Genomic DNA, 22,696 nt, shown 5'->3' on the forward strand with positions numbered 1-22,696 from the left:
GCAACACAACTGTAAACTTGGCATACCTGGTACCTTCATTATAAAAGAAGTTGTTAGGCCTCGGAGGGCCTGGGCAAAGAATATCCCAGACTCGCATTCATCCCACCGAGTATTGTATACGCGTCGCCCCCTCGAACGCCATGTCGATTTCCGATGGTCGGAGTCGTCTTGAGTCCGTATACAATGCAGCGGTCGATGATGACCAAGACAAGCTGGACTTGGATGCGAACAGTGTTCACCTTCTCAATGCTAGACGTACGGCTGCCCTCGCCGAGATAGATAATGCCCGCTTTTCGTGAGCAACCTGTTCTTTGTGCCTTGTATAAGTTCTGCAATGTGAACTACCTCGCTGACTCTGGTTACAGGTGGTTTCACTTTAGGGTCGCCTTGGTCGCTGGCGTTGGATTTTTTACTGATGCGTAGGTAGAGCAGTGTTTAGTAAGGATGCATCAGGCTGACTCTTCTTCTGTCAGATACGACCTTTTTGCCATCGACATAGTCTCCGTGCTTCCTCGGCTACGTCTATCACAAAAGTGATTCTCCCTACGATAATCTCAGACCTTCTATTGAGACTCAAATTTGTTTCCCAGGCAACAATTCGCTGAGTCAATATCAGCTAGTAGGAATAAAGGTCGCTGCTCGAGCAGGCAACCTCATTGGTCAGGTGCTCTTTGGCTGGCCGGCCGATAAAGTTGGTCGAAAGCGGATGTGTAAATGGCCCTTTTTGTATAGTTAACCACATACTCACTCACCCGCAGACGGTCTTGAATTGATGTTCATGATCAACGCCACCTTCTGTCAGGCCTTGGCTGGAAGTGCGCCCTCTGTCGGCATTGTTGGTGTCATCATAGTATATCGCTTTATCGTGAGCCTTCCCTCTACAATATCCCCTGATCTCAGGAACGAGCCGCTGTCTGCGTCAGATGGGTGTTGGAGTAGGAGGCGATTGTCCATTGGGCGCAATTAGTATTTCCGCAGAGCTCGCAGCTACTCAATCGCGGGGTCGTTTCATGACTGCTGTGTTCGCTGCGCGGGGCTGGGGTCAGTTTGGTAAGTCCGTGTCTCCGACCTTTACGTACGTTTTGACTCAGAAAAATCCCAAAACAGCTGCGTCTGCAGTTGCAACGATATGCGTAGCAGCCTACAAAAACACTATCTCCAACCCTCCCAACTCAACTGATGTCCCCACCGCGTCCATCGACCAAATCTGGCGTATCTTGATTGGTTTTGGCTGCGTCCCCGCTCTCGTGGCGCTTTACTTTCGTCTTACGGTCCCGGAGACCCCACGCTTTACAATGGACATAGAGCGCAATGTCAAGCAAGCTACACAGGATATTGACAATGTACTGTCGACAGGCACTTATCGTGCCGACCGCGACGCGCCCATTCGGCGTGTCATAGCCCCCAAGGCAACGAAGAGTGACTTCTTGACATACTTTTTGCAATGGAAGAACGGAAAGGCTCTCCTTGGAACGGCATACTCATGGTTCGCCCTTGGCGTGAGGATCTCGTTTGCATTTTACGTTGTTCTTTTTATGCTGATAATCTTGATGATATCCTGTTTGCGTTTTATGTGCTTAACCTGAACAACTCCTCAATCCTCCACAATATGAGTTTCTCCGTTTACCAGTCAGATACCGCTTCAGTAGCTTTAAACTCAGTCACCAACCTGGAATTAGGATCCTCATACGGAATGACGAATACCACGATCATACAAACACGACAGCAAATCTATAAAACTCTCATGGGCTACTGTGTCGGCAACCTCGTCCTCTCCGTAGCTGGTTTGATACCTGGGTACTGGGTTTGTTTCCTTTTTATTGATAGATGGGGACGCAAGCCAATCCAGCTCACGGGATTCATCGCCTTGACCATCTTGTTCCTTATTATGGGTGCGCTTATCAGACTTGTGGTCAGAGTTTCAAGACACTTAAAATTGAGTAGGGCCGTCCAAGCGTGGCACGGCAATACCCGTTACCCCACCCCTTCCCGCACTTGAGACTGTTTCGGAAGTGCGTAACACAAGGGTGCGCAGTGCGCACGAGAGGTACCCAACTTATGCGACTTTATCGATCAGATTTTGACGATATTGGACCTTGCGATTCAGAGTGATGTCGTCGATCGAGACAGAGGCACGGTGGTCATTCACTAAAATCATGTGTGCGGGAGTAATATTTGTGGTAAACGTTCAGGCCAGAACAAAGTCAAGTTTCAGATCTCAGGCTTTGGCGGCATTGTCGATGACACGGTCATATTGCGATTCCACACATCCAGCAACATCTATTTGTAGGGAAAATATGTGTTGAGAAGGTGTAGATGTAGCGGTGTCTCGGAGAATGATATTACGATAGCAAAGCCAATCCCAGCCCAACACGATATCTGTCGAAAGCTCATCAGCGAGAACATCACACATGTCGATAACGGAGTTTGAGGTGGATACTTCGTAGTTCGCCAGAAAGCCAACCATGGGTCGCAGCAAAACGAGTTGACAAAAATGTCCTGGGAACCATATCGTCGATTGATGAAGTGGCCGTCCGGCCATTGACCAACGCCATCGGGTCTATGGTAGCTTCGGCAGGGGAATGGTGGAGGTGCAGAGGGAACAGCGAGCGGTCCAGCGCAAGGAATTCGAGCAGTGATAGGGAACGTTCGAAACAATAGCAACTAAGTAGTCTCAGAATCATAACATTGGATAGTCACGTGGTGTCACATGGTTTTTGTCGCGTAGCCAATTTCTCTGCCAAAACGCAAAAATAGTGCCCCCCTCAATCCCAGTTACCCTAGGGGTAACGGGCATTTGTCCTTGAAAGGTTATGGCAACGAGAACGGCAGGCTACTGAAACCACATCTGGTCGGCCTTTACGTCTTCTTCTACTGCCTGGCAATGTTTTTCCAGAATTTTGGACCGAATACAACGACATTCATCATCCCCGGCGAAGCTTTCCCCACATCAACTACACAATGGGCGATAATATTAATGACAGTTATGTTTCATCCCTGTGAATCTTCTCAAAAGACATTCAGAGTGTCTGTTACTAACACGATCATCAGGATGAAGATCCTTGCTTTCGTCATGTTGACAGGGGTAATATCGACAATGCTGCTGCCTGAGACGAAAGGACGATCGCTGGAAGAAATATCCAATGAAGACCAAGAAGGATTCATACAAGGTAAGTGGTCCTGCCGGGGGTCATTTGTCGGGCGCATGCTAACATGGTTACCTTCGCGTAGGGCTTGTTCCAGTCAGGCAGATGGAAATAGCATAATCACTTGACAAATGCGCTGGTCGCTGGTTCTGCGTATTTATTCAGATTAATAACCCAGATTTGTTACGAGCTAGCTTAAGTGCAACATGAACCAGGACGTTTTGACCATGTCCAAACTCATGAATGGGTCACCATATTGCAGACAAACTTGGACATCCCGAATTAGCAGCAGTGTTAAGTTAGTAGTGTATTCCTTCTTGTGCTTTTCTTGCCTTAGCGGACGGACGCACATAAAAGTCACCAGTATTGAATCACGAAGTGGCGTGAACATGACTGCTGGCAGGTTCGATATGACCGTTTGGATAAAAGCCAATGCATGGCCATAACAATGTAAGACAACATGCTATGCCCTCATCCCAATGTCATAGCATCTACGGGAGTCTGACCATCCTCCATCGAGACACTCGGCGCGGTGATTATAGAAGTGTTCCCAGACATGTTCCCCTCACTCGGGTTCTCTTCGACAGCATGATCAAACTTCTCTCTCAAGCGTCGAAGCATACGTTTGAATTCTTCTTCGCCGCCTGGATAGTGTCTATCAGGCGGTGCGGTAGATGCGTGTGAGTCAAGAGCGAGGTTGAGCAACTCGATGAGGTGTGTGTTGAGCGGATCCAGTGAAAGCGCCTTGAGATAGATGTTAGGTGTGAAGCGGGACCAAAGATATCACCGACATACCTCGTGGTATTTCTCAATAGCTTTCCCGACTTCGTTAAGAAGATGATATGTTAGGCCAAGATACCCGACTCCTTGGGCATGTCGTGGCTCGATCTCAAGCACTCGTAGATATTGCAATTTTGCATCTTCGAGGCGCCTGTGAATGCGCATATAGATACTTTTAATTTGGAAGATTGAGAAAAACGCTCACTTTAATTTTCTGTAACATGTTCCAAGGTTGAGGTACGTCGTCGCCCAGGTCTTTTCAGAGCTTTGCGTGACCTTGGCGAGGTCGATGGCCCGTTCGAAGAGTTCCGTGGCTTGTTGATACCTTCATTAAATCAGGATTGTTGCATGTTTGGATTGGGCTCGTGAACAAGACTCACTCGCCACGGGTAAATGCCATAACTCCACGTTCATTGGCAAGCAGTGGATCAGCGTCACATATTGCATGAGCCGCGTTCAACGCTTCTTCAGCAAGCGTGTGGTTTGATAGCATGATCTGCTCCATCCCAACAAAGAGAAGGGGCAGGTGTGAACCAGCAAACATCCGAGCGCACGTGGAATATGCGGTGACTGCATGGTCGTGCTCGCCTTCGAGTGCAAATGTATGTGCGAACGCTATCCATGCCGGACCAAAACGAGGATCCATTAGGGAAGTCTTGCTACACAACATGATATCAATCACGATCGGGAATACGACATTGGATGCTCACCTAAAGTACTGTCGCGCAAGCCCCCAACGTGACTGCCCAAGGTACCACATTCCCACAGCATACCAAGCCATTGGATTTTCTGGTTCACGGTCCACAAGCTCATGCGCTAGCACAAAAAGAGCGGACCGTTCGTGTGCAAGATGATACATACAAGCGAGGTGGAGGGGCATAGATGGTGTATGTATGTGTGTGAGGTTGATGATCCTGTGATAGTGATTAGAATGGACTTTTACGCAATGACAGTGGCCTTGACGTACCGGGAGGTGACGACAAAACAATCAGCCCAGCGAAATTGCGCATAAAGCGCGTCTGCAAAGCTGTAGAGCACATCGGGATTGTCCGCTAGCCCAAACGAACGGACAAGAGCTGCACGCGTAGCGGCGTGCTCCGCCTGATGTGTGTACTTCCGTAAACGGGATGTGTAGATGAGCTGAATGAAGTCAGCATCGGCGGCTTCCTGCGCTTTGTATGCTAGCGAAGATACAAAGGACCATTCTGTGGAAGAGGATATATGAGCCTAATGCTACTTTAGAAAAGACTTAGATTACCTTCTTCGGGGTTCATCATTTCCCCACTGACAAGCTGATCGAATGCATCGTAACATTTGACATCAAGCGCAAGCGCTTCCATGAAACATTGTTTTGCTTGCTCGGTACGGTTCAGCTTCAGCATCAGCAAGCCACGGAGGTGGCACATAGAAGCCTCGACCTATCAGGGAAAATGAGGAGATTATCAATCGAATTTAGTTTGATTTTATCTGGGCATTCGAATGCCTACCTTGATACCGCCATCCACATTCGGCACGGCTGGCCCGCTGCGTTCTTTGAGAATTGAGAGTAAGACAAGACCTAATCAGAGGGTCCACACCTGAATTACGAAACGGGTTGCTTTCTCCCAGCATTTCCGTCGCATCCATCCAGTTACCTTGTCGCACCTGACACTGAGCAGCCAAGTATCGACATGCGATGCTCATATCAACCAAGCGAGACACATTCTGAATGCGGTCTTCCGACATTTCGACATATGCGCCTGGTCCCATTGGAAGGCGGGGCATTGGAAGGCTGGGTTCCTTCCCCTTCCCCTTGCCAATGTCTCTGCCTGTGACGTCCGCAGATAAATCAAACTCAAACCCGTTGGATTTTGGTTTTTGTTTGATCCCGTTTTTGGCATCGGAGGGCGAGGGTATTGGAAAAGGTCTTGTGAGCAACCGTTCGGCACGGGAATACTGCTGGCTCATAAAGAATGTCTGAGCGAGCCAGAAGGCGTCGTTAGGGTCGTCTATCGCGCATTGCGGATGATGTTAGTTCGTTAAGAAGACAGAAGCTCCAAGGTTCTCACTCGTCCACGACAAGACTTTGTCCCCCCAGAAAGCAGCGGTTTCGTAGAGGTGCTGCATGAGTGCATCATGCCTCCATAGCCGCATGCGGTCAATCATACTCCATTCCTTCTCTTCGTCCTTCCCAACCTCTTCATCACTATCGCCCTGTACACTGCCGTATCGTATGTCTTGGAACACGTCCATGGTTTCATTGGCGAGCGGATGGCGGCCCGCACTTTCTTTCGCTCGGCGGTGCTTGCGAGGAGAAGAGCGCGGCGACGAAGAGAGCATAGAACGATTTGGATCGAGCGCGAGTGGACGCAAGCCCATATCCATACTAGTAGAGACTTGGTGAGGTCCGAAGGAGAAAGACGAGCCAATGGATGAGCGGCCCCTCGAGCTTGCAGTCGACTGAAGATGGGGCATGGAAGGGATGGCAAAAACCCCGGTTGGCGGTGGCGTAGAAGTCATCGTAGCTAAAAGCCCTACAATGAATGTAGTAGTATGATATAGTTGGCTACGTCGACGGAGGGGACAAAGAACAGATGAGGTCCGCCAAGTTGAGTCGGTGTCGATTCTCGAGGTGCGCCGCCTCGGCGTCCAAGATTAAACGCGTCGTCGCGTATCACGTGTTTTCGGTGTACCAACCTTAAGCTTATAATTATTTACTTCCGCTCTCCGGTTTTTAACTCCTGAAGCATTCCCAACGAACCGAGGCGCAGCATGTCATAGAGTCACTTGCACGTTCGTTCAAGTGCATTTAAGCGTCAACTCATGCCATTACTCCTTTACGCATCACATCTCTGGGGCGAGTAGTAAGTTGGTTGCTGCCAATACCATCTGTCTCATAAAATCTCTGCCAATTGCTCGGATATCCAAGGGCATACCCTCGACACTTTCCTTCGAGCGAAGGTTTCGGCCTCCAATATGTAGGAGAAAGCTTTGGTTTTTCATCCGGTTTCCTCCGTCGATGTCTTCGAGCAGGTTTTCGCTGCACTGTGGCGTGGCCAGGAGATGTAGTAACAGGGAAAGTTGGACATGTCCATCTTTCGACATGCTTGGACACATCTGGTGAAGGTGCATCCGAGACGCTTGTTACCATCGCCCTCATCGGAGGTTTCTTGAGAGCTCGAGGTTCCTCAACTACCATAAGCGTAGGAAGTTCAAAGGATACGCTCGATTTGACAGTGTTAACTCGTCCATGCGAGCAGCGATCCTATACTGAAAGTTAACCAGCATAACCAACAGATAGCAACACCGGTTTTCACCTTCCACCTTGTATGAGACGTAGCGTGAACGCCATCCGCGTCGACGGCAGCCGCGATTGCCCGTGCTTTACGTTCCTTCGCTGCTGCTTTGCTATCCTCACATTGGGGCTGCACCATCCTGAGGAAGAAATGTCAATGCACTGCATACATGTTGGAGACATTGTGAACGAGCACATTGGTAGGGGAAGGGGTTTATCCTCTAAAGATATGGGCACAGGCGAAAACTGAGTAGACAGTAGGCGAAAGGCTATCATTGGGCCGCGTAAGAGATTTATATGCTGAATTCTGCAGAAAACCTACGAACCCAAGACCTCTTGCTTGTACGCATCGACATCCTCAACGGTTTGCACGTCCGACTCATGAGCAAACTTCCGCCGCTTGCGCTTTCTTCGCGTAACATCGTTTTCATTATTCTGCACATATTCACCTATGTTACCTATCCGAGCGCGTAGAGTGTCTTCGAGTTTGCTGCTTTGAGTGATGCCTGTTGCGTCTGGCAGTTCATGATCCTCGTCAGACAAGTCATCATCCATATCCTTTACGTCAAAAGGATCATATTTGAAGATTTGGGAGCGCAATACTGGCTCGGAGGACTGGTCAAGGAAATGAGGATTCGTGAATTTGGGACGATGCGCCATGGGCCGAGTGATGAGATGCGAGTGAAGAGGCGTTTGTAGCCACTAAGCTAGTTAAGAGCCCGTTAAGCCCCTGAGCGATCATTCCGCCACGTGATTCGTGTAGATATTTTTCGGGAATTGGACATCTTTCAGTTTCAAGAAACTCGCTTAGGCTCTCCCAAAAACGTCTTTAGGCCCAATATGCCGACCACTCTCATTTCTGCCAACGCGAACAAGAAAAGGTCCAAGTCGGCCAAGTCATCAGCCAAGCCGAAGTCAAAATCCGCACCCGTTCCTCCACCGGAAGAATCGGGTTCAGAGCCAGAGGCTGACGGCAACTCTGATGGTGCTGACGAGGCAAAGGACGACTCTGGCAGTGAAGATGCTGAGGAGGAGTCTGAGGGGGAGCTTTATGGCTTCTCGACAGACGAGGACAGCGACGATGACGATATGGAAGTTGGAGATGGAGAAGGCGTGGACATTGGAAAGCTGCCGACAATAGCAAAGGATGATCGGAGTATCCAGAGACGACTAGAGAAAGCAAAACGTGAACCGGTACGTTATGTATGCTCTACATGACCTTCAGCTAAAGCCGCCTTTCCTACCCACAGACTTCAGATCGTGGCGTCATATCCGTCTCTCGATTGCCTCACGGTTTCTACGAAGACCAGTTGAAGGGGTACTTCTCGCAATTTGGAAATGTAACGCGGCTGCGCGTATCGAGAAATAAAAAGGTTTGTGTTTGTGCCACGGCTGACCGCATACATTACTCACTTTCATGGACTATCTAGACGGGGAAGTCGAAACATTATGCATTCCTTGAGTTCGATTCTTCATCCGTGGCCGAAATCGTTGTCGAAACCATGGACAACTATCTCCTCATGGGTCATATCCTCAAATGCAAATACATCCCCCGCGAAAAAGTACATCCAGAACTCTGGATCGGGGCGAACAAAAAGTGGAAGGCGATCCCTCGGGCAAAGTTGGCGAGGGAGTCACACAACAAGGTATGCGGCTTCACAAAGTAGAGAAAAGCTGAATTTGACATGATCACATTAGCCTCGGACAGACGAAGAGAAGGACCGGGCAGAAAAGAGACTTCTCAAGCGGCAAGAGGAAAGGAAACGGAAGCTAGAGGAAGTTGGCATTAAATATGAATTTGGTGATGCCGCCTACGTGAGTATGTCTGATAAAGCTATACGCCTATTGCTGATGAGCGAAGTAGAAAAAGGCTAAATCATAGCTTCGCTGCGACGTCTGTTATTACACACTGTATTTATACAGTGACATTGGGAGATTTGTGGTTCAATTGCTCTTCTCACAGCTTTGGCCCTCTTTTAACGACCGTCTGAGGATTCTCCTCCTGGGGACCGGCGACTTGCGACTTGTCATGTTCCCCCGGTGCGTCCTGGGACGGCTCAGAGGGCTCTGCGAATGAAGATGGCGGTGGCTCCGAGCTCGACTTGGAGACGTTCTGAGCATCGATCTTCTGATTGGGGTTTCCCTGTGGAGTCTCCTGAAGACGTGCGGTCTCTTGCTTATCATCCCGGCCAGGTGCGTTCTGCGAAGGCGCAGGGGACTCTGTAAAGACGGAAGGCGGGGGTCCGCCTGGCCACTTCTGGTTCGGGAATTGAGGTGCCATTTGACTAGGAGTGTGCTTTGAGATTTAGAGGCCAAAAAAAAGGCAACGATGTTCCTCACTTGGAATGCGTGCGTTAGGTAGGCGAGTTGAATTCAAGCCGCAATGGCAAGGGCATTGATATTATAACTATGAGTACAAAGGGGTTTCATAACTGACGTCATGGCACATCGATCCCCCCCTCGTCCAGTTGGCTGCGGCAGCATCCTCGATGAATTCGGAGCATGATGGCAATGCCATGTCTGCAGCTTGCAGGTGGTTCCAAGTTAATGAAGCGACACCTTACCGCGGCGTACCCATGTCCGAGTAGACCACTGATGACACGCTCACTCCGATCGCGGGCACCCGTTCTGGATATATTTGCTTGGTATTGAAGAGAACATGGAGACCCCCTGGCGATTCGCCCGCGCCAGGTCACAGCGGTTCTGTGACCGCGCGCGTTTTGGGAAGGGGCGGTCACAAACCGTCTGTGACCGCAGGCTGACCGGGCGTCGCGCGTCAGGTTTTGCTCGTCTCCTCGCTCGCGCCGCCCGCCCTCCCCTCTCGTACTTCTCGTCCGCCCGCCGCTAGTCGGCGAGGCCCCATAATCTACTCTATCACCTCTTATTCTACCCTACTTTGCTATAATCAACGTCCGGAACGACTTCTCACGCACACGTCACGCCCAATCACGAACCACAGCCGCGATAAGATGTCCCAACAGACCGGCTCGCACGCATCCACATCTGTCACCGACAGCACCTCGTTCACCTGGTCCGACATTGATCCCGCCTTGCGCCCAGCCTCGGAAGCGACTGAATTGCCAGAACAAGACCAGACGAGCCCAACGCGATTGCGAAATGGAGAACTGGTCCCTCGGGATCAATATCGGCTTCAGCTGTGCGTACTCGTTGATCTACTCGGACGTGTTCAAGCATTTGACCATAATGTAGGGAGTCTGTGAAGCGCAAGCAGGGGCTTCAGGCCGCTTGCGATGGCCTCGGGCTCACGTATGGCAAGAAGGCCACGCTTACTCGGCTTCGTACTCTCCTTGAGCAGCACTGGTGCGTAACTCTTTCCTCTCATCGCATATCCCCTCGTAGAGCTTAAATAAAATTAATGTGTAGGTATGGACATGCTCAGCAAATGCGAACGCCTGCAGTCCCTCGTCTGGCCACGGTACCGGCCACACGCTCTCCATCCCCCGCTCATCTCATCAACTCCGAACCCGCTGAAGACAATGAGGACGAAGTCGCTCCTGGAGACCCCGATGCTGTTCTTCTGCGCGAAAATAACGCATCGAATGATGATATCGAGTCGATCCTGGGATATGGCGATGATGGGATGGATGAGGACTTTGACGATGAGGAGGATAATGAAGATAGCACGGAGGGTACCGGTAAGTGCAACCTTTGCTGTCATGTTTGCACCTGCCATCATCACACCGGATGCACGTGCAGCAGAGAATACCGGTGTATACGAAGCTGGTGACCACACTTTTTGTGCCTTTGTTTGTCCATCACCTGTCTCTCCACACCTACCCCGTCCGCGAACCCAGATTGATCTCGTCCTCCCCCCTGCAGCTGCATTTCAGAAACCAGGGTGTGCACCACTGCTTTGGCCACCAGTGTTGGGCCAGCAGTCGGTTCAGTGGACAGATGTCTTTGCACTTGTGCAGCAGCCTGAACATCTCTGGGATGTGTGGAAGCCGTCAAAATTGCTCGACAGCATGACTCTGGACGAGATTTGGAAGTGCTGGCGCACTGGTGAGGCTACCGAGGATTCGACAGGCGAACCCAGTGGTCTTAAACCTCCTCTCAAGTCAGTTGAGGAGTGCTTTGGATCCCGATGGCGTAAAACAACACAAGTACGTTGTCAATTATCTCCTTTCACAGTTTCAAAACTCAGGTCTCATAGGCACGAAAAGCGTGGCAACGATTGCGAGAGATCCCAGAATGGATCGAGGAGCAGCTTCGAACACGACACATCTCCCTGGATAATATGCTGACCGAGCTGGAAGGTATGCGCACCACGGCAGCTGCAGGCGGATCTAAGCTGGGCATGAATGCGCTTGTGCGGCACCTGCAGAAAATCTGTGCAGAGGCTACAGACAGCAGCACGGCGTCTGCGTCGGCTAGCACTAGTGGGATAGTAGCGACAACTCGGAAGAGGAAAGGCCCTGTGCACGGTCAATCGAAGCGTCAAAAGCTTTCACATTAATTAGGCTGTTTCTGTTTATTCTTAGGATATGATGTTTATTTGTTTTGATTCATTCCGTATTGATATGTTACAGCAGTTCAGAGTGTGCTATGTACGGTACTCGCTTTGTATTGAATTGACATCATGATGTGCCGCGCGACTTTGATCAATGTTAAACTGTGACCACCACCGCGCTCTAGCATCACGCACGATGGCAAGCACTGTGCAGCCATCCACTCTGTGCAAGGTGGACTATCTGTCAGTGCTTGTCATCACTCCTATCCCTCTTCACCTTGTCAGCCAGCCCACCCACTCCCGAGAGCTCAAGAGCGAGGGCACGACTAATGGCACGCTGCGAGTTTCGTCAATCGCGCTGAACAATCAACACGGCCGCCCTCGCCTCCCTCCCAGACGACGTGTGGGCTTGACCAAAGCCCGCTGCCTGGGAGGGCTCAGAACGCGACGGAGGAGAGCAAGAGCAAGCAAGACGAGGAAGTGGATGAGAGGGCGACTAACACAAGGTAAGTCTGCTTGCCCACTCGTCCAGTCTCACTCGACTCACCCGCCCACTTCCTCCTCCGTCGCCGCTCTCTTAGTGGTCACCGGCGATGACGCACGCACATCGCGCAGCGTCGGCAGCGCGCCGTGTCATCAGCGCGCCCGTCACCGCTTTCTCATTGGTCCCCGGCGACGACACACGGCGAAGCTCACGCCTGTGACCGGCGCGCCCGGGGATAGAGGTCAACAAGGGGAGGGCGAGTGCGCGAGGACGAGAGCGTGAACAGCGCACGCCGCCGATGTACACGCCGACCCAGCGCCCACGACGACTCGACGCCCGCACTATCGCTTCACGCGCTCGATGCAGCACGCCGACCCAGCGCCCACAACGACTCGACGCCCGCACCGCGCGTCGCATGGACCCAACTGAAGGAGCCTGTCCCTGCCCGTGATGTGCTCGCCGCACACGCGAAGACGCACTTGTTGTGGCGAGACGAGCAGTGCCTGTCAACGCGCTCGTTCCTTGCTTGCTCCACGTCGACGCCCATGCTGCGACTCACGCCCGACTCGCCTTCTCACCACCCACTCGCCCATTCGCCTGCGAACGCCCCCTCGACGCCTCCCTTGTCTCGCATGCCAACGCGCTGACACCAGCACTGGCATGAGGTGCGCGTCAACTCAAGTTGAGCGCCAATGCGCTTGTCCATGACGCCAGCACGAGCATGAGGCCGCGCCGCCCTAGGTCCAGCCACGCGCGTCGCATGGGCCCAACTGAGGGGCCTGTCGGTTGCAGCTGGACCAGGCGCCCCGGGCTAGAGGTTGACGAGGGGAGGGGCAGCGCACGCCGTCGGTGTACACGCCGACTCAGCGCCCACAACGACTCGACGCCCGCGCTATAAGTCGTCAGCGCCGCTGCAACGCCAAGCAACACATCTCGGAGAGGTCGATGAGGAGGGGAGCACGAATGTGAAGGCGAGAGCGCGACATGTACACCGCGCCCTAGCCCACCGATTAGCCCACCGACAATGGGCTACGAGGGCGAGACGCGTTGAACGCTCGACGCGACTGACATCGCCGGGCAGTGTATACATGATCCGTAGACTGAGATTTGTACTCTATAGCTCATAATAACATGATGTCATGCCAATACCGACCCCCTATTGTAACCTCTTTCTCGACCATATCATGGGTGTCTCACAGCTATGGAAGGTATGCTGCTGGGCATGTATACTGTCAATTGACTGCACTTATAACCATAGATATTGGAGCCTGCATGTGAACGTGTGCGGCTGGAGGACCTTGTTGTCCTCGATCTGATGGAGAAGATGGCGACTGAGAGAAGTGAACATGTCAGGTTGATGCATCTCGGGATTGATGCAAGGTGCGCATATGCCATGCATGAACCGGGTTCACTGTATCTACAGTGATACTAATATCATTGCAGTGCGTGGATGCATGCTGTCTGTCCTGTATTTCGGCATAACCATGCCAATGCAGGGCAGAACCCGGAGCTTCGGGCACTATTAGGGAAGCTTGGTTGCCTTGTTCGACTCCCTGTACTCCCGCATTTTGTCTTTGATGGAGCTGATCGGCCCAAGGTCAAGAGAGGCAAAACAGTTGAGCGGAATGTGCCTCACTATTTGACGAACGGCTTTTGCTCCCTTATCAAGGCATTCGGATTTACATATTTATGGGTGCGTGTTGTGAATTGAGTACAATCACTGTAGGCTGTATCCTAATTGTTATTATACAGGCTCCTGGGGAAGCTGAAGCGGAGCTGGCTGCCATGAATAAGTACACTGTGGTTGACGCTGTTATGACCAACGACAGTGATGCGTTTGTCTTTGGTACACGCCGTTTAGTCCGACAGTGAGTTGTGGTGCTTTGTGTTGCGGTGGCTGATGCAATGTTCTTGGCATTCAGGTTGCCAAAGAAGAGACTTGTCAAGGTATATACTGTAGGACGGATCCAGGAGAAGACAGGGCTGTCAAACGATGCATTGCTACTGATAGCATTAGTACGTGGAGGTGATTATGACACAGTGCGTCCAATTCTCGGGTTGCTTTGTCTTCGGTATCAATGATACTGTAGGTGGGCCTCAAAGGGGCAGGCATTGAGCTTGCATACGAGATTGCAAGCCATACAAGCCTCGCAGAGAAGCTGGGTGCAATGATTCGTGGGGAATCCTTTGACAGGTTTGCTGACTCCCTTGCCGGCTGGCGAAACGAGTTTCGTGAAGTACTGTCACTAAACCGCCTTGGTGTCCTGTCTCGAAGACACCCTCATGTTGCTTCCGACATCTCTGAGGCATTTCCATCTTTCAATGTCCTTAGATCGTATGTTTCACCACAAACATCCTGGTCAACAATCCATCGGGATCACATTCAGGTCACCATTGATGAGATTGGCCAGTACTGCCAGCCCGACCTGTCGAGACTTGCAACTCTGTGCTCACAGTGGTTCACTGACTGGACAACTGCAAGAGTCCATGAGTACATGCGCTCTCGGATCTGGGACGGAGTATTCCTACGTGCACTTTGCTCAGTAAGTTCATCTTACAATACCTGTTCACACCTCACTGGCCATTTCTCATTTTATCTTACAGCTGCCAAAGAGCGATGGTACCACCAAACCTGTGCCATACAGTATCCAAGGTCATTCGAGCCGCAAGTCTACAAGTTTTCGATACTATAAGGTAGCTATGGAGGGCAGCCGCCTTGTGCGTGCCGCCAATGCGTCTCTGCATTCCAATGTGGCCCCCACAGAGGCGGATAAGGAAGTATGGGTGCCTGGCCCAGTCCTCGAGCACGCCAACCCGTCGGGTGTACAGTGCTATTGCGAGAAAGCAAAAATCGTAAGTCCTGGTTTGGCACTGTGCGAGAAAAGCTGACACTCACTGAAATAGGCAGTGTCTGAAACTGTACGCAAGCGTACAGTGGATATCCCTCCCTGGCATACGGATGTCCTCTCCTATACACCCGCTTCTCTCCATGAGATGGTGCACGAGGCCATCATGCACGAGCCGGGGCCATCGTCCGACTTCTTGATGTCTGTAACCACCCATGCATGCAGTGCAGCGTCATCACCGGGAATAGACAACGACGGCAGCGAAGACGACGTCGATAGCAATGAGGACGAAATCAGCGATGGGGACAACAACAACAACGTTGAGGACTTGGGCTTACCAAATGATGAACGCACGATGGCCGCTGGATCAGCAGGGGAGGACGATGTGAGAGGGGAAGCCGACATGGCAGAAGCGATGGACAACGTGGCAGAGGCAATGGTCGTGGTGAGCGAGGACGAGGCGCCAGGGCCAGCGACAGCTCCAAGACGGGAGGTGATAGAGGTGTCGAGTGACGAGGAGGGCCCTAGCGCCAGGGAAATGCACTGGCGAGGCGTGATAGACCTCACAGAAGATGATTCAGACTAGGATGGTAAAGTAGGACGTCCGTGATGATTTAGCTATCGAATACGATACACTATGTGTTCTGTTACTTACAAAATCAATTGTGCATGGTTCGCGAGCGAGTAAAGAGCGACATTGTGACGCACACGAACACGGCTGTTCGGCGAGAGGCCATCCCCTGGGTGCGCCGGCGCGAGGAAGATTGAGAGAAAGAGACGAACACCGAGGGCGAGCACGTTGAAGCACGCACCATTCGAAGGCCGGGACAGGGGCCCGTCTTGCGAGAAAAGGGGACCGAGGACGGCGACGCTGGTGACCTGGCGCAGCGATCGCGCGTCAAACGCTGGTGACCGCGGCGTGATGCTGCAGTGACTTTGCAGTGACGCTCGCGCCAGAAGCGTGGGAAGCGCTGGTGACCTGGCTGAGGCGCGGCCGGGTCACCGGTCACGCGGTCACCGCCAATGCGGGTGAGAACAAACGTTACACACAGACATTTCGAAAGTACGTGTTTCACCTGCCTCTGACAATGCATGTATCCGGTGAAAGGCTGTATTGATCAATGCTGAATACAATGAGTACAACATACTGAAGGAGTTTTGACAGAGTCCGAACACCATGAACCCGGCACAACGGATAGCTAACGAGTGTGTGAAAGCAAGAGACGACGAGAAACTAACATGCATGGTATGCATCCATGATAAATAGATAAAGAAAAGAACTGAGGGAAAGGATACCAAATCTATAGGATTTCCGCCGGGCTCCGGCCAGCGACGCCCTGAATATAGCCCTCTTGATCCTCGTTTGAAAGCTCTTCGAGGGTGCGTTGGTTGGTTTCAGGGAGGAGTAACGTGGAGAAAATACCCGTCAGCATGAACAGGGCAAAGATCTCCATGCTAGAAGACAGCCACAAGTCAGAAATGAGGGCGAAGGATCACTTGCTTTGACTTACATGTGGTTGACGAAAGCGTTCTTGCCACCGATGTTCACGAGCTGTGCGAAGCCGACTTGCGAGACGACGGCGCCGAGTTTGCCAGTGGCAGCAGAAATACCGTGGGCAGTGGAACGATAGCGAGTGGGGAAGGCCTCTCCGGGAATGACGAAGGTCGTGGTGTTGGGGCCGAAGTTCTGGAAGAAGTTGGCCAGACAATAGAGGAAAACGAAAGCGTCTCTGCCGGACTGTGAGCCATTGAGCTTGTGGTATGCGAAGCCCATGATAGCAAAGAGGATGGTCAAGACGGTGAAGCCCATGAGCTGAATGGGCTTGCGGCCCCACTTGTCGATGACCAAGAAGGTGGCCCAGTAGCCGGGGATAAGACCAGCCACAGACAAGATGAGGTTTCCTAGACAGGTGTTGTACAGGTTCTGGTAGACGTAAAGAGAGGTCTTTGAATCCCCTGTTGGGCTACCGAAGTTGATGGCAGTCAAAATGATAGAGCTGTTCAAACCAAGACCGTAGAACGCAATCTGTACGGGACGTCGATCAACATGTTGCAACAATCTCAATGATATCCCGAGAAACTTACGTCGAGAGCAAACCAAGAGTAGGCAGTGCCGAGCAGAACCTTTCCGTTCTTCCACTGGCCGAAGTAAGCCAAGAAGTCGCGGCGGGTAGCCTTGGGAGCTTGAACGCGTTGGATAATAGCATCTTCATCGGGCTTGGAGTTGCCGGTTGTGAGGACATTGTCAATGTCAGCAGTAGCCTGGTGAACGTTGCGTTCAATATCCATCGTGAAACGGGGAGTTTCGGGGATCGTGAGACGGAAGTAGAGAGCGAAAACGCCAGGAACACATCCAAGGCCGATGACAAGGCGCCATATGTAATCGTTGGGGACGGCGGCAGGGTAAGGCGATCGAAGGATCTCGTCCTTGTACGCCGAAACACAGATCATGCCAACGAGAGCAGCAGCTACCAAGGAGCGCAAGGGATTTCAGTTTCGTGTGTATGGAATGGAAAGGTGTTTGTACTTACCAAACTGGCCCCAACCCTGAGCAGCAAAGACCGCAGTCATGAGACGACCACGGGAGCGTGTGGCAGCAAATTCAGACGAGATGATTGCACTGAGAGGATAATCACCGCCAACACCAACACCCATCTAATCAACATTGGTAAGAAAAGGCGCATTTGAACTGATTGAGAAGCACGAACAATAAATCTCCAGACAATCCGATAACACGCCAATGATGCTAACTGCTGGAGCAGAGCCAGACACAGCTTGACCGAACGTGGCGACGATGATGATCATTAGCTCAACACCGTCTAGCGCAAGATTAGTTTTTGTGTTTTCGCAACGGTTGAAAATAAGTAGAAACGCACACATGCGTTTGCGTCCGACGACATCTGCTAGCCAACCGAAGAGGAGCTGGCCAACGAGGTTACCGACAGGAGTAGCAACCTTGATACCCAGAGACTGGTTGGTACTCAAGGAGTACCCTGGGCCATACACATAACCCAACATGGTGGCGGCAATGTTAATGGCAAAGATGTCATAGCTAGAGACCAATGCCGGCGGTAGGTGAGACAAGTGTACGATATCAACATTAAGTCACACTTACGCATCGGTAAAGAAGCCAACCGATGCCACTAAGCAGACTTTGACGTGGAACCAGCTGTGCATTTCATAAAGAATTCATTATATGGGAAATGAAGAGCTTCAAGCGGGCCACTCACGAGAATTTTGCGTTGTCGATCTCTGCGAGAGCAGCGCGACGACGCTCATCAAGGAGAACAACGGATGGTTGCTGAGGGTGCTTTTCAGCGTAAGAGCCGCGACTGGATTGCTGCTCGATGTTGGCGGCCATGACTGGCAGACGGTCCGTCACGTTAAGAACTGAGCGGAGGCGTGAAATTGACCGGTGGGTACGACATAAGCGCTATCCCCTCTGTCTTATAGTAACTAAAATGTAGGAGGTATATGCTGTGGTGTTCCCGTTGCACATACTTCGTACCTTGCACGTTCGTAGTGGAGCAGCCAATCACGGACTCGTATGGTATCTTCATATGACCAAACTTACCTTTCTAGACCGCGTCGGGGCAATTCCCACGACTCTCACATGCCAACGACGTTCGGCCAACATGGCGGGCCCTCGACGGAAGACTCTTGGCCCTCATTTACAGTTAGTCCTTCTCTAAAGGTAAGCACGTTTCTCGAGGCTACCACGTGTGCTTCTTGATGCCAGACATGCTTCCGTGATGGAATGAGTCTGTGCCTTCCTGTGCCTAATTTCTGGCATCCAGCCCCGTGCCTTCGAAGCTTCACCTCAGGACTCATGCATAGCATGTTGCTTCTCTTTTGGACAGTCTGGGGATCTTTACATAATTTAGCCACGGCAACGCAGGCACAATACCAAACGTAACGTCAAGTATAGCACAGGTTCATAAAAGGTCTAGGAGTTTATCTTTCCCATAGTTCTTCCACCTCTTGATCATCACGCATCATTTCTCAGCCCTCAGAGTACGTGCGTAAAAGCTGGCGGGTGAGCGACAGCTATGGTGGCAGCGCTAAACGATGTCTCATACTTGGCACTAGATCGAAGATCTAAATTCTCTGTGTCTTGAAGCTTGAAGGTGCTTCTAAATATCTATGACCGGCGACACTCGGATATGAGCTTGAGCATTATAAATGTTCAGAGATAATATCTGAGATCTAGGCAAGGATATGAAGAAAGTAGGTAAGATAAGGCTCTTAGCTGAGCAGGCACTGACTGCCCTGATCAAGTCCTGATTATTAGGGGGTGCAGAAGGCCGCCTCAAGAGTATCTTCGTATCTCGGTCTTACAGTATATAGCCCGTGTTCAACTGATTGGCCCCCATGGGTGTTTGCGGGGTGCCTGGATTTTGGAAAGGAGACCCGCTCACAGGGATTATCAAGCACTCGCATCGCCGTGGATCGCCGTGGAGAACTGATTCTGCTTGACTTGCGCTTATTCCTATTTTTTTCCATTGGCCTGTCAATTAGCCGTTGGGTCGTAAGGTCAAGTAATAACCGCTACCAAGGGTAGAATGATGTGCTTACCCTCACATCAATGCAAAAGTGCAAGTATCTCGGAGAAAAATGATGGGTTACCGTCGGACCTGGGCGCGTTCGGGGCTGAACTTGTATCGACTACCCAAGACACTTTAGTGCAGGGAACGGAAAGAAAATCCCCTTCATTCTTTGAATTATTATTCCACTGACAAGGGCAAACGCTTCCATCCCTTTCCTCGGACAGAGAAAATAGCCGAAATATAGTTATCAGTGTCGAGACTATGGTGGTACGTTAACCAGGTAATCACTACATAGTGCACTCTCGTAAGATCCTCTCACCGCCCTAACACAAATTTTGTTCGAAGCGGTTGTTAATGTTTTCAGAACGACGTGAACGGCAAGAAAGGTATTTAGGAATGATCATGTATCGACTATAATATCTGTGTTATTCTGAGCCGTGTCCCAGAATTGAAGCTTCGAGGATAAAAGGATCATTAGACATGTACATTTGAGTAATGATCGTCCAATAGTTGCTGTTGTTAAATCCACCACATTGTACGATTCTGCAGGCTGTCTCAATATGTTGCTTACGAAGCTAGAAGAACTACTTGGGATATATTGGATCCAGTGCTCTCTGCAATCAGTGTGTGCCGCACCGCCGGGGTATTACTTGAAGGACAAGTACAGTAAGTAGTACAGTAGCTTGCTGTCAAAAGGCCACCAATAAATGAAAATACGTATGGTGGATACGATGTATGCTATCTATAGAAAGGAAACAAGCTGCCTAGGACGAGGTGGGAAATGAGTGGTAATAGGGCAGTGACCACGTTCAAACGTATGAAAGTACCAGCTTGAGCGTCTACTCAACAGGTCCGAAACTCCTGGCCGTCGGCGCCAAAATTGCGATCACGTGGAAGTGAAGTCATCGGCGATACGCAGCGGTCGTGAGTGCCTACCGGAACGGCAAGACGCTCTGGATGAGTACACCATCCTCCATGTCACCCAGATACATCCGTCTCATCTTCAGCCAACGCACATGAAGTTCTAGAGCCCCCTAGGTTCCAAACTCTAAATCCTACACTTATCCGTACCCACTTAGGGCTAGTTTTTTTCACGTACTTGTCGTCCACCTGTCTGGTTTCGCCCCGTGCCCCTGACATTGTCGTCTCTCAATGGCAACGAAGGCAAACCGTCTCCGAGTTCTTGCGCTGTACAAGGAGCTGCATAGGCTAGGGCGCGACTATGAACCATCGTGAGTGCCAGGGAACGAAGTACTACATGCATGCTGAGTTGGCGGACCTGTTACAGATACGACTTTCATGGTAAACTGAGAAGGATGTTTGAGAGTACGTCACCTTCCTCTCTTGTCTCTGTCTCATCTTTGACTTCCCTACAGAGAATCGAAACCTCACAGACGCAGAAGAGATTGAAAAGGCGTATAATCTGGGCGAGTACATAAAGAAGGGTGCGTACCATAACGTTTGTTATCAAGCTAAGCCTAACCGAAATCTCTTTGACAGAAACGCTAGCTTTGTACTCATTACGAAAATACCGTCATTTGAAAAGGATGTATCCACCCAATTCGACGTCTGATCCTTGAAACCTTTATTTCATCGCTTTGCTCTTCCGTCTTTTGCCTATATAGTCATGGTTCGACATACCATGCCGTTACTCAAATAGCATATCACTTGGCAGGGTATCGGTTCCTCAGGCCTCTGCGGTATCAACACAGTGCCAATGCAGCGTCAGTCAACGATGCCTTGACTATCTGGATTCTCTTATATACGTGATGCGCGGAAATCTAGGGTAGACATAGCGTTCCATGGGACGTCACATCCTACACTTTCTTGGAGATATGCTAGCCCATTAGATAGCAGGTCATAGACTCACTTTTGGTTGAGATGCGGATATAACAAACTAGCGACGAGAGAGAATACTAGGTGTTTCGGCTGTGTAAGGCGGATGACGTGAGTCACTGCGTAATTCAGACTCCGCTAAAATTGAGACAAGCTGTGTGGCCAGAGGGTTATCCCACTCTATAGTTTGATCTTACTTAACTCTACCACACCGCTCACCCTTATTCTCTTGTCGTCTCTGCCAGCAGACGCAGGAGCGAAACAAAAAGAGTACATCAAGTCATGCCGAAGGTACGCACTTCCGCGATTAAGCTCTTTCCTTGCGTTGATTCGATGTATTACAGAATAAGGGAAAGGTGGGCTTACATCTGAGATCGGCCGTCCACGGGTGCTCAAGCAAACTTCTTTGGCATGCAGGGTGGTAAGAACCGGAGACGAGGAAAGAACGAGAACGACGATGACAAGCGTGAACTTGTTTTTCGCGAGGACGGTCAGGAGTACGCTCAAGTGACTAAGATGCTGGGTAATGGGCGCTTGGAGGCCCAGTGCTTTGACGGCGAGAAGCGGTTAGCACACATTCGAGGAAAGATGCGGAAGAAGGTGAGTAGATGCTGCTCCTGATAGCGTTGTGACCTCTTACACTATGTACTAGGTCTGGATCAATCAAGGAGACATTATCCTCCTGTCCCTTCGCGACTTCCAGGATGACAAGGCCGATGTTATTGTAAAATACACCGCTGACGAAGCTCGTAACTGTGCGTCTCATATGCCTTGTTTTGCCGGATCGGTCCTCACCATTCCACAGTGAAAGCATACGGCGAACTTCCTGAGAATGCGAAAATCAACGAAACCGATACCTTTGAAGAGGACGGCGAATGCACGTTCGAGTTCGGAGACGAGGGAGAGATTGACATTGACGACATCTGACGGAGTTGCAATTTTGTGTAAGTAGGCCAAAGCACTCCGCGTTCACTAGTGCTCATCCCAGTTCAGGTTTTGTATCATTTCTCTGCATCGTTTTGTTGTTCTTCGTTGTTGTATTGGACGATATGCAGTATTCCTACATGTGGTTTTAGCAGCTCCCACAGTGTACAACACATATCATATTATCGCTCCTTTCGCTGTACCTCGAGTGTCCCAGGCGAGTGAGACGATTGATAGCAAGGCGCCTTCACGATTCGGTTGTTGAGCTAACACACAATTTGACTCGCCCTATCCCTCACGTCTGCCAAAGCACAAGTGAGTGGGTGTCTGGAGAGCACCTTTCTGGAAAACTGTGTAGTAGATGTGTATGACAAATATGGCGTGATGG

General features: G+C 50.8%; 11 protein-coding genes across 11 annotated transcripts; 8 read left to right on the forward strand and 3 right to left on the reverse strand.

Annotated features, from left to right (window-relative positions):
• Nucleotides 1–140: 140 nt before the first annotated feature.
• Nucleotides 141–3,274, forward strand: CONPUDRAFT_50362 (MFS general substrate transporter; the record flags this gene model as incomplete). Its single annotated transcript, XM_007767102.1, has 9 exons — nt 141–295; nt 366–419; nt 474–504; nt 572–710; nt 759–865; nt 924–1,050; nt 1,108–1,499; nt 1,631–1,892; nt 2,811–3,274. The coding sequence occupies 9 exons, from the start codon at nt 141–143 to the stop codon at nt 3,272–3,274; spliced, it is 1,731 nt and encodes a 576-aa protein (XP_007765292.1).
• Nucleotides 3,275–3,506: 232 nt separating this feature from the next.
• Nucleotides 3,507–6,374, reverse strand: CONPUDRAFT_119694 (TPR-like protein). The gene is made up of 10 exons (XM_007767712.1): nt 5,975–6,374; nt 5,504–5,914; nt 5,414–5,457; nt 5,185–5,344; nt 4,894–5,131; nt 4,637–4,840; nt 4,307–4,585; nt 4,132–4,251; nt 3,942–4,077; nt 3,507–3,890 (listed from the first exon to the last, which is right to left on the reverse strand). The coding sequence occupies exons 1-10, from the start codon at nt 6,288–6,290 to the stop codon at nt 3,618–3,620; spliced, it is 2,181 nt and encodes a 726-aa protein (XP_007765902.1). The 5' UTR covers nt 6,291–6,374; the 3' UTR covers nt 3,507–3,617.
• A 1,663-nt stretch (nt 6,375–8,037) lies between these two features.
• On the forward strand, nt 8,038–9,148 carry CONPUDRAFT_99895 (RNA-binding domain-containing protein; the record flags this gene model as incomplete). Its single annotated transcript, XM_007767713.1, has 5 exons — nt 8,038–8,394; nt 8,451–8,573; nt 8,631–8,846; nt 8,899–9,015; nt 9,065–9,148. The coding sequence occupies 5 exons, from the start codon at nt 8,041–8,043 to the stop codon at nt 9,080–9,082; spliced, it is 828 nt and encodes a 275-aa protein (XP_007765903.1). The 3' UTR covers nt 9,083–9,148.
• A 9-nt stretch (nt 9,149–9,157) lies between these two features.
• On the reverse strand, nt 9,158–9,481 carry CONPUDRAFT_151147 (uncharacterized protein; the record flags this gene model as incomplete). The annotated part of the gene is made up of 1 exon (XM_007767714.1): nt 9,158–9,481. One exon carries the CDS (start codon nt 9,479–9,481, stop codon nt 9,158–9,160), a length of 324 nt encoding a protein of 107 aa, XP_007765904.1.
• A 553-nt stretch (nt 9,482–10,034) lies between these two features.
• On the forward strand, nt 10,035–11,844 carry CONPUDRAFT_163327 (uncharacterized protein). Its single transcript, XM_007767715.1, has 5 exons — nt 10,035–10,357; nt 10,411–10,521; nt 10,585–10,856; nt 10,918–11,324; nt 11,375–11,844. The coding sequence occupies exons 1-5, from the start codon at nt 10,170–10,172 to the stop codon at nt 11,675–11,677; spliced, it is 1,281 nt and encodes a 426-aa protein (XP_007765905.1). The 5' UTR covers nt 10,035–10,169; the 3' UTR covers nt 11,678–11,844.
• Nucleotide 11,845: 1 nt separating this feature from the next.
• CONPUDRAFT_163328 (uncharacterized protein) lies at nt 11,846–13,312 on the forward strand. The gene is made up of 3 exons (XM_007767716.1): nt 11,846–12,177; nt 12,253–12,415; nt 12,472–13,312. The coding sequence occupies exons 1-3, from the start codon at nt 11,868–11,870 to the stop codon at nt 12,800–12,802; spliced, it is 804 nt and encodes a 267-aa protein (XP_007765906.1). The 5' UTR covers nt 11,846–11,867; the 3' UTR covers nt 12,803–13,312.
• A 302-nt stretch (nt 13,313–13,614) lies between these two features.
• On the forward strand, nt 13,615–14,518 carry CONPUDRAFT_19195 (PIN domain-like protein; the record flags this gene model as incomplete). Its single annotated transcript, XM_007767024.1, has 4 exons — nt 13,615–13,848; nt 13,908–14,023; nt 14,093–14,195; nt 14,246–14,518. Coding segments are annotated over 4 exons (726 nt in total), but the record flags the coding sequence as incomplete, so codon positions are not given.
• A 337-nt stretch (nt 14,519–14,855) lies between these two features.
• CONPUDRAFT_151150 (uncharacterized protein) lies at nt 14,856–15,587 on the forward strand (the record flags this gene model as incomplete). Its single annotated transcript, XM_007767717.1, has 2 exons — nt 14,856–15,008; nt 15,060–15,587. 2 exons carry the CDS (start codon nt 14,856–14,858, stop codon nt 15,585–15,587), a joined length of 681 nt encoding a protein of 226 aa, XP_007765907.1.
• Nucleotides 15,588–16,302: 715 nt separating this feature from the next.
• Nucleotides 16,303–18,362, reverse strand: CONPUDRAFT_70962 (phosphate transporter; the record flags this gene model as incomplete). The annotated part of the gene is made up of 8 exons (XM_007767225.1): nt 16,303–16,456; nt 16,513–17,027; nt 17,087–17,469; nt 17,533–17,656; nt 17,753–17,820; nt 17,878–18,053; nt 18,117–18,170; nt 18,232–18,362. 8 exons carry the CDS (start codon nt 18,360–18,362, stop codon nt 16,303–16,305), a joined length of 1,605 nt encoding a protein of 534 aa, XP_007765415.1.
• A 2,150-nt stretch (nt 18,363–20,512) lies between these two features.
• CONPUDRAFT_135671 (uncharacterized protein) lies at nt 20,513–21,456 on the forward strand. The gene is made up of 4 exons (XM_007767718.1): nt 20,513–20,780; nt 20,837–20,874; nt 20,925–20,993; nt 21,049–21,456. The coding sequence occupies exons 1-4, from the start codon at nt 20,701–20,703 to the stop codon at nt 21,126–21,128; spliced, it is 267 nt and encodes an 88-aa protein (XP_007765908.1). The 5' UTR covers nt 20,513–20,700; the 3' UTR covers nt 21,129–21,456.
• A 210-nt stretch (nt 21,457–21,666) lies between these two features.
• CONPUDRAFT_88431 (nucleic acid-binding protein) lies at nt 21,667–22,311 on the forward strand (the record flags this gene model as incomplete). The annotated part of the gene is made up of 4 exons (XM_007767719.1): nt 21,667–21,675; nt 21,802–21,984; nt 22,037–22,139; nt 22,190–22,311. The coding sequence occupies 4 exons, from the start codon at nt 21,667–21,669 to the stop codon at nt 22,309–22,311; spliced, it is 417 nt and encodes a 138-aa protein (XP_007765909.1).
• Between the last annotated feature and the right edge of the window lie 385 nt (nt 22,312–22,696).

The sequence above is a fragment of the Coniophora puteana genome (genome assembly GCF_000271625.1).
Source record: "Coniophora puteana RWD-64-598 SS2 unplaced genomic scaffold CONPUscaffold_3, whole genome shotgun sequence".
Lineage (NCBI taxonomy): Eukaryota > Fungi > Basidiomycota > Agaricomycetes > Boletales > Coniophoraceae > Coniophora > Coniophora puteana.